At 31.3% G+C, this 19,789-nt stretch overlaps 1 protein-coding gene across 1 annotated transcript in view; it reads right to left on the bottom strand.

Annotated features, from left to right (window-relative positions):
• LOC105876427 (uncharacterized) overlaps positions 1-17,634 on the bottom strand; it is a 52,937-nt gene extending 35,303 nt beyond the window's left edge. Inside the window, exons 1-4 of the mRNA XM_076009391.1 lie at positions 17,548-17,634; positions 13,899-13,908; positions 11,812-11,892; positions 3,538-3,700 (exon numbers count right to left, since the gene is read on the bottom strand). Coding sequence (XP_075865506.1) covers positions 3,538-3,700; positions 11,812-11,892; positions 13,899-13,908; positions 17,548-17,634 — 341 coding nt within the window. The remainder of the gene's footprint in view (positions 1-3,537; positions 3,701-11,811; positions 11,893-13,898; positions 13,909-17,547) is intronic.
• Between the last annotated feature and the right edge of the window lie 2,155 nt (positions 17,635-19,789).

The raw sequence follows: 19,789 nt of genomic DNA, 5'->3' as shown, positions 1-19,789 counted from the left end.
AGTACATTCATTAGGTGGGCATGGGAGAATGAATAAATAAAAATTTGGTATGTTAATAAAGAAAACTAAACCACAAAATTAGTTATTAATACCATCTTTTGCCGAATTCTGAATTTTAAGACATGATAAATAGAAATAAGTCAAGCAGAAATTAATGAATAAGACGCCGGGCGCGGTGGCTCACGCCTGTAATCCTAGAACTCTGGGAGGCCGAGGCGGGCAGATTGCTAGAGGTCAGGAGTTCAAAACCAGCCTGAGCAAGAGCGAGACCCTGTCTCTACCATAAATAGAAAGAAATTAATTGGCCAACTAATATATATAGAAAAAATTAGCCGGGCATGATGGCACATGCCTGTAGTCCCAGCTACTTGGGAGGCTGAGGCAGAAGGATTGCTTGAGCCCAGGAGTTTGAGGTTGCTGAGAGCTGGGCTGATGCCACAGCACTCACTCTAGCCTAGGCAACAAAGGGAGACTCAGTCTCAAAAAAAAAGAAATTAATGAATAAGAAAACAAGAGGAAACATAGCCTCTCTATATACTCATTTGATTAAAAATGAAAACAAAATCATATAATGACACTGACAAAAGATAAAATAAGATGAAATTAGTAATAAAGCTAATACAGAAAAATAACAAATTAGAAGGATAATAATATAAAAAGATGATCTAACAATATTAAATAATTAGGAATGTCATAAAATTAGAAGTAATGTATGATAGCTATCTGCTAAATTTTAAAATCTCAGTAAAATAGAGATTTTAAAGGGAATAAGTATAATAATGTACATAAACTTTCTATTATTTCTTTCTGTAAACTTTTCATGTTTATAGACAATTATAACAGATAAATTGTAGAAAGCTTTTCCATTTTCATTATGATGTTATTATGCTAAAATAAGCCTTATATCATAATGGGAAATGTTGTAAATAATTTATAGACCAATGTAGGTGCAAAATTATAGCTAAAATATAAAATGCAAAAAAAATATTCAAGGTATAATGCAACATAAACAAGCAGGTTTTATTTAGTTATGTAATATAATTTAAAGTTAAAGTATTTTTGTAAATAACCAAATAAATAAATGGAATAAAGAAAAAAATCATTTTGACAGATTTTAACAAAGAATTTAATAATAATAATTTGAAAATCAATGCTGATTTTTTAAAATAAAATCTTTACTAAGGAAACTACAGACAATAGTATAGTGCCCTTAATGTTATACAATATATATATCTTAAATGACAACTGCCATTCTAGACTATAAAGCATTGTAATGGTTTTCTAATTAGGATAGACAAGAACACCTGATAACACTATTATTCAGTTCATTATGCTTTAAATAAAAACAATGCAACAAAAAGGAAATAAATGTAAATACTAAGAAGGCAGAGAAAAAGTTTCATTACCAGTTTACTGTATTTTTATCTTTCTAGAAAACCTATCATTATAAATTGAAAAACCAATAGAAGATATGCATTTAGTAAAATGGTTATTATAAATATATATGTAAATTATCATCTTTACTTTAATTTTGTAATTATTAATATATAAATATATCAGAGCAAACATAATATATAAAATATTCAAATATATAAATAAATGTGAATAACCTCACGAAAAAATAATAATCTATGCCAAAATTAAACCCACTAAAATACATACAGATTAATTTTAAAAGGTAAAAGTATGGCTATCTTCTCAGAAAAAACTTTTCAAACTTATAGATCTCATATTTTTCTAAAATTAATCTGTAAATATTTACTTATAGGCAATATCCTAAAGGAATATTTAGAGGGTGGCTTTTTAAAATATGAAACATTTATACCAAAGTTTAAATGAAAGAACATAGAGCATAACTAACCAAAAGAAAATCTGAAAAACAATAATTATAAGATATATGCCTTACCTTTGAATTAAACAGAATATATAATATGGATATACGTTCATTACAGGTATGTGTGCATACATTTATGCATACACATATACAGTGTGTTAATTCAGCTTTTATTCCTAAAATGATATATATGATCCTAAGAATATAATTTAAACTTAAAGTAAACTTGCAAGAAGCCTGAAAAAGCCTAAGCCTTAAGAAACCATATACAAAAATATAGATTGTTATAAATAATAAACATGAAATGTATGTGTCAAAAATGCACCCAATTAGGAGAAAGAAGAAGTCAGCAAGTTGGCAGAATAGGACTTGCCAGCGCTTGTTTCCCCCAACAGAAGCCTCAATTTGGACAACTATCCATGCATGAAAATGTCTTCGCAAGATCTAAAGAACCCAGGTGACAGATTATAGCACCTGTGTATAGCACAAAAATCAGAAAAGACACATTGAAGAGGGTAGGGAGGACAGATTAACAATATCTAAGTCACCCTACCTCTAACCCCAGGTAGCATAGCATGGGGAGAGATTACCCTTTGCTTGGGGGAAGGAGAGGGAAGCCGGCATCCTGAACTTTGGTTAAGCCCCAAACACATTGACTGCCTCACTACAACCCAGCATCAGACAGGGCCTCACTGTCCCAAACTCCAGGCCAGTACCAACAAACTGAACCTAAAAACTGCCTTGGAGGTAGGCTGAATCCAAAAACTCTAGGCTTGCCACACTGCTAGGCCTACCTCGGTGGCACCCAGCTTTGAACGGACCCCAGCTCCTGGCCAGCCTCAGCAGCCCTGTGATTCGAGACAGCCCCAGTGCCAGGCCAGTCTCCACAGACTCAGTCTCCTAACCCGCCCTAGGATCTGGTGGGCTGCAAACTGGCCCCTGTCTCAGGCTGGCCTCCACAATTGCAGGCTTTGGATATGCTCCAGCTCCAGGTCTGGCCCTCTAGCCATAGTCATCAGAGTGGCTCCTGCTGACCCAGCCTTCAGGCCAGCACCCTTGGATAAAGGCTTCATATCTGCCCCCCCCACCAGACTTGGGCTCCAGGCTCACCCCTGTGGAACTAATCAATATTTTCCAGTGGATCCAGGCTAGGGGATACAACATCTGAAAATATTTTTGTTTGTCACACTGAGGTGGGCATGTGGTGGGTACAGCTGGCATCTAGTGGGTAGAAGCCCAGGATGCTGCTCAACACTCTACAACACACAGGACAGAACACTCCCACCAACAAAAATTTATATGGCCCAAAATATTATCTGATTTAAGGTGATGGGAATGGCGAAGCTTGAAAAATAAAGAGATGGACATATAATTATGCAAATAAATATTTACCAAGCACCAATATCTTAGTAATCTTTTGAAGATTACTCAATTGTTTTATCATAAAGAATATAAATATCATCATAAAATATGTTTGACGCTTCTTTAGTCAGCAACTAATGTGAAGAAAATTTGGTGTCTGTTTTATATGGAGAGAATACCAGTCTTTATTTGTCAGTTATTCATGAAGACTGAATTTAAAAACATCAACTGCCTAAAATATATCAAAAAGCTTTTAAAAAACCAGCTTGCTAAAAGTTATTTTAAAAAGCATATTCACTCAATAACTTCTTTCAGATTAGAAAAAAGAAATATTTACTTACTTGCCATTCAATGCTGCTACACCAACTGTGCTCCGGGCAATGGACATGCTGGCTACAAAGGTCCACTGCTGACTCTGCGGATCCCACCTCTCCACGGTGTTCAGGTAGCTCCAGCCGTCATGGCCCCCCACTGCATAGATCGGGCCTTCAAGGACTGTTACACCTAAAATATTGGAGAAATGAATATTGCACCTATAGCTAACAATATCAGATTGTACACTTAAAATTCTAAGAGAGTAGACCTCATGTTATATGTTCTTACCACAATAAAATTTAAATTTAAATTTAAATATTGAATGGATTTCACAGTGAGATTTTTAAAGTCAAATTAATGTACAAAACTATGAATTCAGTAAACATAACTCCAGTTAAAAAACAATTGCAATGAAGTAGAAACTATCTACTATTAATTGAATCATTCTATTAAAGAGAAAACAAAATTTAGAACCAAAAATAAGTATTATGACCTAGATGCTTTATAAAATAAAACAAATTTCCTTATTTATGACCATATGAAGAAACAAATACTAAACATCAAGGGTGATATGTCTTGTGCCTCTGCGTTTGAAGAGTACTTCTATTTTAGAGTTTATTACTTTGTTAATTTAAGCAATATTACCTTAAAGCAATGTAATATTATCAATTTGAATTTCAGGATAGTATTCTCTGTGTTTTGGCTTTCCAATAACAATATAATAAACTTATCTAAAGTTTATAAAATATGATATTTTTATATTATTAGCTGAAATCACTAAAGAAAACATATAATAAAATTAATGGAGAGTCATCAATAGAATATACTTATGTTGAAATTAAGTTGATACATCAAAGACTTTTTCACAGTACTTTTTACCAAGTTTTATTTCTAACAGTAAGAAGAGAGACCCTGTTGACTCAGAATTGCTCCACAACTTGTTATTGTGAAATTGTTAATGTTTAGTCATTCTGAGTGATTAATGTTATCATTTCATTACTTTTCACTTAAGTTGATGACTATCAACATTAAGCATTTTTTGTGTTTTTTGGTCATTTGGATATCCCTTCTTGTGTTAAAAGCATCTCTATTTTTAAATGAATGTCTTTTACTTATCAATTTGTAGTAGTTTTTGTGCACCACTTTTAACTATTATGGATATGAATTATTTGTTAACTTTTACAATTATAGATATTAATTCTTTGTTAATATTTTTATTACAAACATCTTTTGTCCACTGTGTGGCTTGCATTTTTACTCTCTTAATGTTGTATTTTGATAAAAAGAAGTTAGGTTCATTAGATTTATTACAAAGATGTCACTGCAATGTACCAGGAAAAAGATTTTTTAAAAATATAATAAATTATGCTGGTTGAATTAATATTCACATAGATCAAAATGAACAATGACCAATATACAACAGTCAATCATAAAATTAAATATGAAAATTAAAACAATAAATTTTCCAGAATATAATGGACAAGCACAATGTAAAATAAACAAGCATACTTAATTACTTTTTAGGAAGACAAAATTTCTTAAACAAAACACAGAGAATACTTGCCATAAAGAAAAAAATGCTATAAATATGAAAATTAATAATCCTTTGATATTCCATATGAATTATAGAAACTCCTTAGCAATTTCTCCATTTTTTTCCCCAAAATCCTGATGAAATCTTATGGGGATGGCATTAAATATATAGAAATTTGGAGGGAATTAACATCTTTACAACATTCACTCTTCTAATCCAGAACATGATATACACCTTCATTTTATTAAGAATTTCTTTAACTTCTCCCAGTAGTGTTTTGTAATTTTTTATAGAACTTTCATACATCCGTTACTGAAATTACCACTTAGCATTTGGTTTATTTATGCCATTGCAATTGGCATTTTTTTCATTAGTAAGAGAAAGAAAATAGATTTCTCTGTATCCAGAAGTATCCAGATAATTACAAGTTATCTATATATTCTTTTGGGTTTTTTACATATATAACTACGTGATCTGAAAATAATGCCAGTTTTATTTCTTTTTATATAATTATTATACTTTTTGTTTTTCTAGCTTGCTTTATTTCAATGTCATTATATGGATACATATACATCATTTAAAATTCTTGCTGAATTGATTCTTTTAAGTTGTTAAATATTCATTTTTATTCAAGAATGTTTATTGCTGTAAATTTTAATAGACCTACACTAAGGTTCTTCTGGTTCCAGTATGCCAACTTTTGACTTTACATGGTTATTTAACCTATTTATACGAATATAATAACCGATTTTATTAGACTTTTCGTATTTTCCTGCTTTTCCCACTCATGCTTTCTCTCATTTCCCTTCCACAATATTGCCTTTTTTTGTTCTATGTGAGGATTATTTGATTTTTTTTTCTTTTCTCTATGTTTTAGCTTGTTCAGGGAATATAAATGAATCAGTTTGTCAAATAGGTAGTCAGATTATATAACAAGTCTCACATGAGTGAGAATCTCATGCATGACCAAGATTTGCTCATAAGGATAAAAGGAATCCAGAAGCACACGAGAAACAGTTAGATGCCTGGGACTTTTCCGCCTAGGAAGCACCTTCCTTTCCTTCCAGCACCTTGACCCCTACTGCGTAGGTCTCCTTGAGGGCACTAAACTCTTAATTTCTGCCTCTGTCACGCAGAGTCTGAAGCAAGTCCTAGCTGTCAGGTTTAGTTTGCCTTTGCCTTTTTGAGCTTGTGATACAAATGCCTGAAGAAAGCAGAAATAAATGTTGACTTTATGTTAGCATTCTTCCCTTCTCTTTCACATCTTGCTTCTTAAGTCCAGGAGATCTTATTTTTCTCTCTGACACCTTCAAGAATGTGATTCATGCATTTTATTCAACTTTTATGGTAGTACATATTAAGAGACTTATTCAGATAGCAGATACTCTTTCAAGGCCAAAAGTTAAATTTGTGTGAATTACCTTTTAACTTTGGATTTAATGTAAACATTTAATAATATAATAAAATATATCCATCTCTCATTAATATTTCATTTTTTGCTTGTATGTGTGTAAAATTTTACTCTAGTGCTACCATTTACATAGGCAGGTGTCTATTTCTCTCCATATTGCAACTTCCTTATCACTAAAGTGGGGGACAGCTAGGGTAATGATCTCATGGCGTGATGGTGAAGATTATATGAATTAATGTATGTGAAACATTTAGAACAAAATCTGATACGTTCAATTTTTGTAAGCCATTGCAATTGCTATTGTTACCTCATACTCAAGCCTCAGGGAGGATATAAAAAGAAAATTCATAAACAAGAACATTTAAAGTTCCTATAAGCATATAAAAATGCTCTGTATAACTAGCAATTAGAATTTCCAGGATATTCAACTAAAAAGTTTTTGGGAGAAAGTTAGATAACAACAACAAAAAAAGTTTGAAGTATGACGATATCAAATGTTGCAGAGAACATTAAGAATTGAGAATTTTTATATATTGCTAATGGAATGAATTGTAATTTAGGAACACATCTTTGGAAATATATATTTCCAAAGTTTAGTACAAATTTGTACTAAATATATATTTCCGATGTTTAGTACAAATGTTGTAATATAACTTTTACAAAAATTTAAAATATTTTATAATTAAAAATATAACTATTACTGACAGCAAAATACCATAATTGAAGTACAAGGGCTAGCAAATATTTGATACAGTAAGTCAAGACATTTAAATAAGCTATTCATCTTTCAACAGAGGTATCCATTCATTTACTCTAAAGAAAATTTGGAAGTTTGTCATCTCTTTACTAGAGATAGAATAGAGCCTACATTCTAGTGGAGAATACAGACAATAAACACATAAAAATACTGAAAGAGATTTACATATTACTATTTTTTAATAGGCCAAGGTATCTCCAGTGAGACTACTAGGGCTTGGGGCACGGCAAAATGCATAAGAATGTTGTAATTAAAAGCTCTGGACTCTTGAGTGTAATCACCTGGGCTCAAATCTTAATCCTTTGCTACTAGCTATGTTACATTAGAAAAACATTTAAATTTCATGTGTGTCAGTATCCTCATCCTTAAAGGGTCATATACATAACTCAAACATAACTTCCTTTGTGGGAAGATTAAATATAAAATGCATATGCATATAACAGAGCTTAGCAAATGATAAACTTTTAATAAATTTTAGTTATATAAATCAAATGGGTAGGATGGTCTTTCTTAGGGGTCATCATTAAAGCTAAAACATTAAGAATTGCAAACAGTATGACAGAACAAGTAAAAGATATGTCATCACCCTCAAAACTTAAATTCCTCTCACAAACATCTCTAATTATAATTAAACAGTCAGCAAGTAATATATTACCAAGATTTTTATTTATTTTAATAATCCATGTTTTCCTTGAAAATATTCATACTTATATATGCTTCCACATTATAGATAAATATAGTCTTGTAGATTGTAGAATTTCCAAACTCTAGCTCCCTTATAACATGATTTTCACATTTCTTGCAGCTGTGATGATTTTCTTGCAGGAGGATCTCATTAGGTGTAGTGAATAATTGGACCAGAATAATTTTAAAATCAGAATGATACATTCAACTGCTTCCTTATGTTTACTAAAAATATCTTTACAGATGCAGCAAGGTTAAGAGTGTAAAAATATCTTTCTGTGTTTTGTTCAGTATCAATATTAACTCTGTATTGAAAAAAATAATAATTTAATTGAAAGAAGAGAAATATTTAAAGTCATTTTTAATATGACCCAGGCTTAATAATTCTATCATCATCTCTGATAATTTTTAAAAATGTCTTTTAGATGTTTTATGTTGCCAAAGTGTACTTTTCTCAATACATATAATTATTTTTACTTTTTAAACTATAGCTCCTTGCACATACTCCCTTTGAGACTTCTTCAGTAAAACATTCAACATAATTTTTCTATATAGTTTTTATTCAAGATAGTTTGTCGAAAGAAACAAAGCATGCCTAATATTCATGTAAAATGAGACAAGTTAAAATTGAGTCCTGTACATATGGGTTACAGAACAGAAATATATGCAATGAAGATTAAGGCCTTTCAATATTGAGAGTGATCAGTGGGGGACAGTTTGTCTATACAGGTCACTCTCCGAAATACTTTCACCTAATAGCAACATTAAGAGGCTCCATAATTTACCTTAAAATATTTATTTTACTATTTCTTTATCAATGAAACCAGAGACTTAATTTGTTCTCCTGAAAAATAAATTATTACTTTTCTCTACCCTTGTTATTACTATCCATTCAGAATATTGCTAAATTTCTTTTAAGCTATACACCATTTTAGTTTAAAAGAACATGTGTTTTAATTATGCAAAATATTGATAATAACAAAGTAAAACTAATTTTTAGTATTGCTTTACTTTATTCATGTTAGCCACTAATTATATGATATCTTAATGTAAAAGGCCTGAGCCTATAAAGTATGACATTCCCTTTTGTTTAGGTAGAGCGTATTTAGTTTTAAATTAATGAATTTAAATTTTCTTTGATTTAATCAGTGTTAAATAAGTTACTACACTATTACTAATCATTACCAAGTTGAAAGTCATAAAATATGTTTAAATTACCATTGGCCATATATATATATATATATACACACACACACACACATAAATATCTTTATAGGTATAACTTATTTAAAATCTTCTTTTCAAAAAATTTAAAAATTCTTATCAATAATAAAGTATCAACAGTGACTTAATTCCAGTGTTATTAAATAGTTTCACTTCAGAAGCAATGAATAATTGAATAATAGTCATAAAAGTGAACACTTTAGAACTGTGTACAAAGAATTAAAAATAACTCACATGAGGAAAGGAAAAAATAACTAAAATAATAAATACTTTATATATACTATACCACAAAATCTTCCCTATATGATGTTAAATATATATATAGTCTTCATGAGTATTTCCTCAAAAAGATTACATATGCATATAATAGAAAATATTACACATGCATATAAAATACTCTTTATATATCTTTTTCTGCATATGTAAATGCTATGTAAAATACTAATAGATTGGTACATATACAATTTTAAATTTTTGATCATGGGAAGAATACAATGTAGTGTATTGTGTAGGGATACTTTTCACATAATCCTACAAAATCATGTAGGCTTAAAGTAACGTTTTTGCTTGATCCACAAAAAATGGATTTATATTGATGCTTTATTTATTTTTTTCTTTCTTGGACTAAGAGTAGTGATTGTCTGTTTCAGTTGCACATTGAAATCACCTAGGAACCTTTGAGAAAAAAATACTACTGGATTACAGAGATTTAAATTTAATTGAACTGGGAGGAGTTCTAGACATAGAGATGCTTAAAAGTCCCCTCAGGTGAATCCTATGTCCAGCTGAGATTGAGAATGACTGCCACAGTGGAACATGACAATAGTCCTAGAACCACAGCAGAATGTCTCCAAGCAAGAATCTGTCTTCCTCACAAGTATTAATATTTACAAGAACAAAAGTCCTATCTTTCAACGGTATCCTCTTTGTGCGCATACATATGTATATGCACATGTGTGTACTTTGTTTAGGTGTAGGAAATCAAGGGTGTTATAGAAGTTTAACAGTCAGCTAGCATTCAGATTTACTACTATAAAGATTCCATTTTATATATTCATTCGTCATCCATCAATCCATCCTTCCAATACCTATGGCACACCTTCTGTAAGTTTTTACACTCACAAGTGGATGGGCAGGGGAGAGAGATGAATCACTGGAGCTCACAGCTGCTACCTTACTACCTGGCCACATGATGAAAGAAATGATTTTTGTCCAAGGTGAAAAAGTGATGACTAAGCCAAGATCTGAGGGAAGATTGGGATTCATTTGGGGATAAATAGTTCTTGGCAGAAAAAACATTGGTGTAAAGGTCTTATGTTAGGAAGAAGCAGAATATGTCTGAGGAGCTGCAGGAAAGCCAATGTGACAAGGAAACTGGAGAGTGAAGGAACAAGCAGCGTGATGTACAATAAGGCTGACTAGCAACACGCAACACAATGTGGGGCCCTATACACTAACATGAATTCTTTTTTTAATTTTTTAATCCTAAAAGTAATGTGAAGCTACTAAAATGTTTTAAACAGAGACGTGATGTAACTCTATGTATTTTTTTTTTTAAATGTCATTCTGGCTATGGTGTAGAGAAATGAGAATGGTTGTGACCATGCCAAATAATGTGACAGATGAAAATGTCTTGTCCTAATGTGATGGAAGTTCATTAAAAAAAAAAAAAAAAAAAAACCTGAAGGACTCAGGAAATCTTTTCAAATGAAGAAGATGTAGTTATGGATTCTTTTTCTTACACCTCCTTTCCCATTCATCTATCAACACATCCATTTTATTCAAAATTATATTTTTGCTATATGACTTTGGAGATATTGTTTAGACTCTTGTGCCTCACCTTATTACCTGAGCAGTCTAAATACATTAACATTGTTAATTAGAGTTAGAGTATAATGTGGTCCACATGACCACTGGCATGAAAGTGTTAAGTATGGATATTAAGCTGCTGAAGGAGAATCTGTTTCATTGTATAATTAAAGCTTGAAGTCACTTACAAAAGGAGTAGAGTATATAATCTATTACATGATCTAAAATATACAATTCAAAAATCATAGAAAGAGAGCTCAGATGAAGAGAGATAATATTGGATCACACAAGTCCAGAGAAAAATCTACTCCTACATAATAGTGGATAAAAGTGCAAATTTAGCCCCGAAACAGTGATTATTTTTAAATACAGTTGATTAACATTAGTGTTTAAAATTTGAACTATGGAAATTCACCTACTTAGAAACTAAGAATTCTTTATAAATAATGGTATATCTCTTTAAATTCCAAATTTTGTAGAATATAATTTTAGGGGTCAATTTTCAGTGTGTTGCCATAATTATAGTACATTAAAATGCATTGGCACTCACCAATCATATCCTATGATATCATTAAGTGTGTTATTTCATGTTTTTATTTTTATTATTTTTATTTTTGGAGACAGTGACAAAGTGTTGCTTTGTCACCTCAGGTAGAGTACAGTGGCGTCATCATAGCTCACTGCAACTTCAAACTCCTGGACTCAAGCTTTCCTCCTGCCTCATTCTCCCCCAGGAGCTGGGACTATGGGCTCATGCCACCACACATGGCTAATTTTTTCTATTTTTAGTAGACATAGGGTCTCGCTTTTGCTGAGGCTGGTCTCGAACCTCTAAGCTAAAGTGATCCTCTCGTCTTGGCCTCACAGAGTGCTAGGATTACAGGCATGAGCCACCATGCTAGGCCCAATCTTTAGATCTTCAGGATCATTGTAGGGAATAGTTGGAGAGACAAGGGATGATGCTGGTAAAAAAAAAAAACAAAACAAAACATAAAAACACAACTGTTCTCCTGTCTAGATGAATAAATGAAGATGTCCATGTGTAAATATGGTCATTGGGATAAAATAATACAGATGGGAGACACATTGCAAAGGCAGTATTGAAAGGACCAAATCTAGATTTTATTATTCAATATGGCAGATAAATCAAAATCCATTAATTTAGCAAATAGGAATATTTTTTGAATTGTTCCGCAATAGAAATTGAAAGTTTAAGACATCCTATTTGATTATCAACAAAGATATTATAAATACAATTGGTGTTATGTTAATTTCTAAGCAATAATCTTACTTGAACATTATTCTCTACTGCATTACAGCATGGTTCTGCTGACATACACAGGTTTCTATGTATGCCAATATCAGCATCTTGAGATTCCATGCTCATTTTCCTCAATGATACAAAAATAGTTGAAAATAAATATTCTTGAATGTTCTCCATTAGGAGATCTTTAAGAAATGATAGGATGATTAGTAAAGTTAATGAGAGTCAATAGAATTTTCAGGACAACAAACTTTTCCCAGAATTATAGTAATTATTCTCAAAGATATATGATTACACACAGATGTTATTCAGGGATGTAAAAAAATTTCAAATCCAAAATACATGAAATGCAGGTTTTTTTCTCATTTTTTTTATAATTCAATAAAGGCCCAGAACATATCCCTTTTGTATATACATATATCTGGGCTTAATCTAACACCTGCCGAATATCTGAAGTTTAAAACATTTTTTTGGCTAATGAATGAATTCACAAAGTTTGTGTCATATGAAAATTTCTACTCTTGTCTATCTTCTAAATGTTAATATTTTGCATTCTCAACAGGATTGTAAAATTTTTAAGAACAGGGTTATGTTTTATACTATTTAATATATATTCCTCACAGCACCTAATAATAACATTGCCAGAGTATATCAGTAGATTCTTGTACTTCCGATTCATTCTTTATATTACCACTAGAAAAAAATCATCCTAACACAAATGCCATCGGGCGCCTTTCTGCTGATATTCATGTTTTATAGTCTCCCTGTTGTTGCACAATGGCTCTTTATAACCAGGCCTTATCCCATCATTCCAGTTTTATTTTCATTACATTTCTACCTTCTTTATTATTTGGTGTATTTTGCTATTGCCCAAATGTTTCCTACGCACTCTGTACCTCAGCTTATCTGATGAAATTCTACTGTTCCTTTCAGATATACCTAAAATGGCAATTTTCTGTAAGGTTTACTATTCGTTTAGTAAGATTTTATTCTTCTTACATCCATGATTGTCCAATATTTTACATATTTGAATCTTTATCATGAGATTTTATAGCACAATGAATATTTTGTGAACATTTGGTATTCATATTACTTATGAAGTGATATTATACAAATTTCTATTTTATATTCATTATATATTATTATTGTTTATTTTAAATATGATACATGTCAATTAATGGAGATAACATTTTAATGTAATTTTAATACTTCTCTATATTTTTATTCACTTTGAAAGTAATTTAAAAGAACAGCACTGCAGAAAAACTTAATTCTATAATGCATTTCATAAAATTAATTCAATAAGATTATCTTGCTTTATTCAGATGTATAGTCCAATTATTACACATTTATTATATTTAAATAAGTGCTAAATTGGATAAAATTGAAGAAGTTACTCTTCCTTTATACTAAATGAAAAGAAACAGGTGGGCCATAGGTTTTGGAAAGAGCATAGGTTTTGAAGGATAATTTTTTGTATTCAGTGCAATTACATATTAGCTGTGTGATTTTGTGAAAATTCCTTAACCTCTTTGATTCTCACTTTGTCAGTCTTTAAACTAGGGCTAAGAGCTTTTCTATAAGGATTATTCTAAGCAATAATTCACATTATGTTTTTAAACCTCATCATACATGTGACAAATAATTCAGAACTAACTTAATATTTCTTACTTCTTCACATGCTTGTTAGATGTTGAGACCTACTGTCAAATTCCTAATAGGGAGTAACAGTTTTCAGGGGAATTCTAGGTGTAATATGAAACTATTTTTAAAAATTAAGTATCCCATCAATGTCAGCCTAGATATATTTATATCTAAGTTAAGCATCATTTGAAGGTTAATTTCACAGTATCCAGTGAAATTAATGGCAGGTGTTTTGGAACTATTTTCACTTGAACACAGTTTCCTCTCTTTTTGCTTCCAACTCTAAGTTCTTTGTTTTCCAATGTAAACAGATAATGAAATTTTCAGGCAAATAGGTTAAAGTGAGGCTGTAAGATTGTTAGGATCTCTGGAGAATTCCACTTTATGTTCTGAGTTAAGTTTCTGGGAGACACAATAGATTCTAAAGATAATAATCAGAAAAAACAAATAAAAAAAATTGGCATCCTAGATGTTGTCAACCAAAGACAGGTTCAACACGTATTTCAAGTAATATGGATTTCCCTGCTTTGGCTTCCCAAAAAGTCAAAGGGTGTCAAACACACAGTTTCAATCTTTTGAGGTTGGAACAGTACAAGGAATCTGCAGAACAGGGAGCCTCTGTCCAGGAATCTTAACAGGGAACTGACAGTGTCACTGCTACTCCACAACTGACCCACTGGGATTTGAGTCCTTTTCTACTTTCTGTCAGGATTACAACAATCAGGATACTCCAATTTACTTAACCTGAGGCCACAATGAGCCTATAAAGAGCAATTCTTACATTAATAAGGAAGAATGTTTATTTAAAATATATGTAAATGTTTATTTAAAATATTTTAAAAATATATAAATATAAAATATATTTAAAATGTTTATTTAAAATATATTCTATTCTTAGAGGCTGGGTGCAGTGGCTCACACCTCTAATCCTAGCACTCTGGGAGGCCGAGGCGGGTGGATTACTCAAGGTCAGGAGTTCGAAACCAGCCTGATAGAGAGCGAGATTCCATCTCTACTATAAATAGAAAGAAATTAATTGGCCAACTAATATATATAGAAAAAATTAGCTGGGCATAGTGGCTCATGCTTGTAGTCCCAGCTACTCAGGAGGCAGAGGCAGTAGGATTGCTTGAGCCCAGGAGATTGAGGTTGCTGTGAGCTAGGCTGACGCCACAGCACTCACTCTAGCCTGGGCAACAAAGCGAGACTCTGTCTCAAAAAAAAAAAAAAAAGAATATATATATATTCTATCTGGAAATTATATATCTATGTAATATATTCTTGTTATATTAACAATGACTGGGCACTTTCTGGACAGATTTTATATATATATATATATATACATATATATATATATATATATATATACACACACACACACATATATATAATTTTTTTTGCATGAGATTTACCCCAAAAGATTTGATAACATTTGTTTGAGTTGGAACTCAGTATCCATAACTTTAAAGCTCCCAAGATGATTTGAATGTGCAGCCAGGATTGACAGCTACTGTTATAAGGGAAAAAGACACCAGCTCTGTCTGCAGAGAAAAGTAGAATAATCCAAAAGCTTAACCATCTAACGAGAATTTCTGGGGAATTACCAAAAAGTTTTTAAAAAGAACTCTAACTGGGGTTAATTACAACCACACACAAAAAATTATGAAAATAAAAATAAATGCGTATATTTTTTACATTTATTTATTCATGTAAATACATTATTTTCTACTAAATAATTCTGGAAACAGTGGAAAGAATGAGTGATACGGAGATTCACTCAGCCTTGAAAAATAATAAGGATGAAATAGCTTAAAGCATAAAATAAATCTTAAATAGATAGGTATCTGAAAGAAAATAGACTGAAGGAAAGATCCAGGAGACTAAATATGTGAATGAATCATAGCAGTACTGAGAGAGAAAGGGGAACATTTAGATGCTATAATTAGACATATATTAAGAGAAAATTCCTAAAACTGTAGCAAAACCTAGATAAGCAAGTGAAAACATTCTTGAATTCCAAGTAGGGTTTAATGAGAAAAAAAAAGAAAGAAAAAAAAAAAAAAAAACCCTCACTTGAATATATCAGTGTAAAATTCCTGAATTTCTACATGTTTGATTTTACTGAAGTTTAGGGAAAAGTGGAGAGATAATAGAATATTTTATTAAGAGAAATTGGCTTGCTAGAAAAATATCTGGTTTAAAATAGCGAAGTTAAATGCTTCTGATTGGTATTAACTGATCAATAATAATGTGCACATATAGCAGTAACATTAATCGGATGTTGAGCAGGTGGGATGGGGGAAGGAGAGAATGGGTATATTCACATCTAATGGGTGCTGTGCAAACCATCTTGGGGATGGACATGCTTGAAGCTTTGACTTGGGTGGGGCAAAGGCAATATATGTAACCTAAACATCTGTACCGCTGTAATATGCTGAAATTTTAAAAAAGGAGGGAAAAAAGAACATTTAGTGATGGATTTAAACCTCTAATTAACAAGGGTGGAAGATGAAATAAATAACATCTTGATCCAAGAAATAAGAAAAGGACAAGAGAGAACTAATAAGATAAGTTACAAAAAGAAAGAAAGACATAATTAAGTCAAGTATGTTAGCCATGATACTAAATGTGAAAGGACTCATTTCTTACAATAAGATACAGACATTTTTAGATTGAGCTCACAATAAAAATCACATGACATTTCTAATAAGTACATATAAAGTGATAACCATGGAAGGTAAATAGGTTAGCAAAAAAATTAAAAAGCAGTGAAATCCAAACAAAAATATAGCATTAGTATTAACATTAATGTCACACAAGGACAGAGAGAGACATTTTATAAGGCTAAATTTACATAAAATTTATAAAGAATTAATTCTTTCTTACTACACACAAAATCTTTGTTTGCACCAAAACATATAATAGCTAAATTCATAAAGTAAAATCTATTAGAAATGAAAAGTGATAAGAATATAATTACAATCATGAGTTGCATAAAAATAGAGCTACCTTCTGAGAAACACTTAGGTGATTTTGTCACTGACTGAACATCGAAGTATATGTACACAAACCCAGATGGCATAGCCTATTACAAATCTAGGTTATATAGTATAGCCTATTGCTCCTAGACTACAAATCAGTACAGCATGTTACTGTACTGAATATTGTAGGCAATTGTAACACAATGTTAAGTATGTGTGTCTCTAAAAATATCTAAACATAGCAAGGGCACAGTAAAAACATGGTATAAAAGATCATATTTATGGCGCATCCATACTGGCATCTGGCATATATATATAGGAAACTTACCATGAATGGAGTTGAAGGACTGGAAGTTGCTCTGAGTGAGTCAGTGAGTGAGTGGTACATAAAATGTGAAGGCCTAGGAGGTTAGTGTACACTATTGCAGACTTTATCGACACCGTACACTTAGGCTACACTAAATTTATAAAAAATGTATTTTCTATAATAAATTAATCTAGCTTTCCGTAACTTTTCTAATTTATAAACTATGTTTGAAACTTTTTGACTCTTTGGTAATAAAACTTACCTTAAAACAGAAGCACATTGCACAGCTGTACAAAAATATTTTCTTTCTTTGTATTGTTATTTGATACAAATTTTTCTACCTTTATTTATTTACGTTTTCATTTTTTAACCTTTTTTGTTAAAAACTAAGACACAAGCACACACATTATCCTCAGCCTACATAGACAGGGTCAGGATCATCAATATCACTGTCGTCTACTTCCAGATCTTGTCCCACTGGAAGGTCCTCGGGGTCAATAACACACATGGAGCTGTCATCTCCTATGATAACATGCCTTCACCTGAAAGACCTGCCTGAGGTTGTTTTACAGTTAACTTACTTTTGTAAGTAGAAAGAGTAAATTATAAAACATTAATAAAACGTATAGAAGATTAATACATAAACCAGTATCAGAGTGGTTTATTACTAATATCAAATATTATATACTGTACATAATTGTATGTGCTATACTTTTATAGGTCTGGCAGCATAGTAGGTTTGTTTACATCACCATCATCACAAAAGGTGTGAGTAACAACCTATAGGATGTTATGATGATTACAAGATCTCTCAACCATAGGAATTTTTCAGCTCCATTATAATCGTATATGCGGTCAGTCATTGACTGAAACATCATCATGCAGCACCTGACTGTATAGTGTGAAATTTAAACATACATTTCTGTGTATAATTCTAGAGAAATATGGTAAAAAAAACCTAAAGAATTGACAAATAAAATTAATTAACTTGACTTAATTGATTAGCAGAAAACCTTCCATTATTTAAAAGAAAAAATACACAACTTTTAGATATAAAAAAATATTTAATACTCAATAAAGATTAAATGCTCATCAAAACAAAATGAACAGAAGCTACTAGGGAAAGATCATTAATTTTTTATTATATATATCAAAATTGCTAAAAGAATAGATTTTTAAAGTACTCAACACACACTAAAATACGTTAAGTTGGTGACACGATGGATATGTTAATTATTTTGATAGAATCTTTCTTCAATGTATACATATATCAAAACATCACATTACACCCCATAAATATATTTGTCAATTAATAATAAATAAAAAATAAGAAAATTTAAGCAGTTGAAAATAATGAAAGATAAAACAAAAAAAATGTAGATAGTATAAATATATCCTAAAGCTTTTTCATTAAATAGATTACTAAAATGGTTTGATTTGAATGTCTAATTTAAAAAAATTCCTGTTGAACTAGCGTAAATAACCTAGATTAGGAATAAGGATGACATTATCACAGATGCATGAGAGATTAAAAGAATAAGAAAATACAACTCTTAACAATATAAATGATAAGACCTAAATTTGGTCACCCAAAATTGGTATGTTGAAGTCTTAACCATCAATGTCTTGATATTTGGAGGTGAGGCCTTTGAGAGGTAATTGGGGTTAGATGAGGTCTGAGGGTTGGGCCCTTTTTAACAAATGCCTAAATCTATGAATGCAGCTTTGGAATTTAAATAATGTATAGGGGTTGTAAGGGTTTTGAGGTATATGCTAGAAATATGGACTTCAAAGGTGATACTGGTGAGGTTTCAGATGGAAATGAGGAACATGTGACTGGAAACTGGTGCCACTCAGCCTTTCCTAATCATTTACAGGGCAAGAACGAGGAAGAGATTTAATCTATAATTGGGAAAGAAGAATTCATAGTTGCACAGTATGTGATACAGGCTATGTAGTCTCTTCTTCTCAAGTCTCAAAATAATTTAAAGTTCCAACAGATTTAAACTTGAATTATTTAATTTCACACTTTATCAAATGGTGATTCAGCTATACCCTTTATCTTCTTTTTAGAACAAGCTTTCTAACTTTCTGGTCATAAGGACAGACTGAGAATTTTCTAAATAGTACAGTTCTTGTTATTTTTTGCTTAACAATTCTTTCTTTAATTAACTTATATTTTTGTGCATTTTACTATAAACATTCAGGAGGAAGCAAGCCAGTGCTTTAATACTTTGCTTTGAAATTCCCTGAATAATGAAACTGGATAATTTCATTATTCACAATTCTGTTTTCCAGAGGACACTAGAATACAGCCCAGCCAATTTCTCTGTCATTCCAAAACAAGATTTTCTTTCCTCCAGTTTCCAATGGCCGTTATAAAATATTTACTGAACTTAGATGGAAAATATTGCAACCTTATTAAGCTTTTGTCTCTATCTATATTATATAAGTGATACTTCAACTTCTCTTCTTTAGAAAGTTTACTCATTCTTTTAGAGTCTGTGTTTTCTGGGTAGCTATCCTCAAGCTTTGCACTCAAACAAACTCTATAGTTAATCATATGTCCTGAATCTCATTATTTAAGATTAACAAAAAGGGGTCATGGGTGTAACTCATGGACTTAATCAGCCATTTCAATAGAAGCCAGGAATAGAGATGGC

The sequence above is a fragment of the Microcebus murinus genome, chromosome 13, assembly GCF_040939455.1.
Source record: "Microcebus murinus isolate Inina chromosome 13, M.murinus_Inina_mat1.0, whole genome shotgun sequence".
In the NCBI taxonomy this organism is placed as follows: domain Eukaryota; kingdom Metazoa; phylum Chordata; class Mammalia; order Primates; family Cheirogaleidae; genus Microcebus; species Microcebus murinus.
Note: the sequence above shows the minus strand (reverse complement) of the source record. Positions and strands in the feature narration are given on the sequence as shown.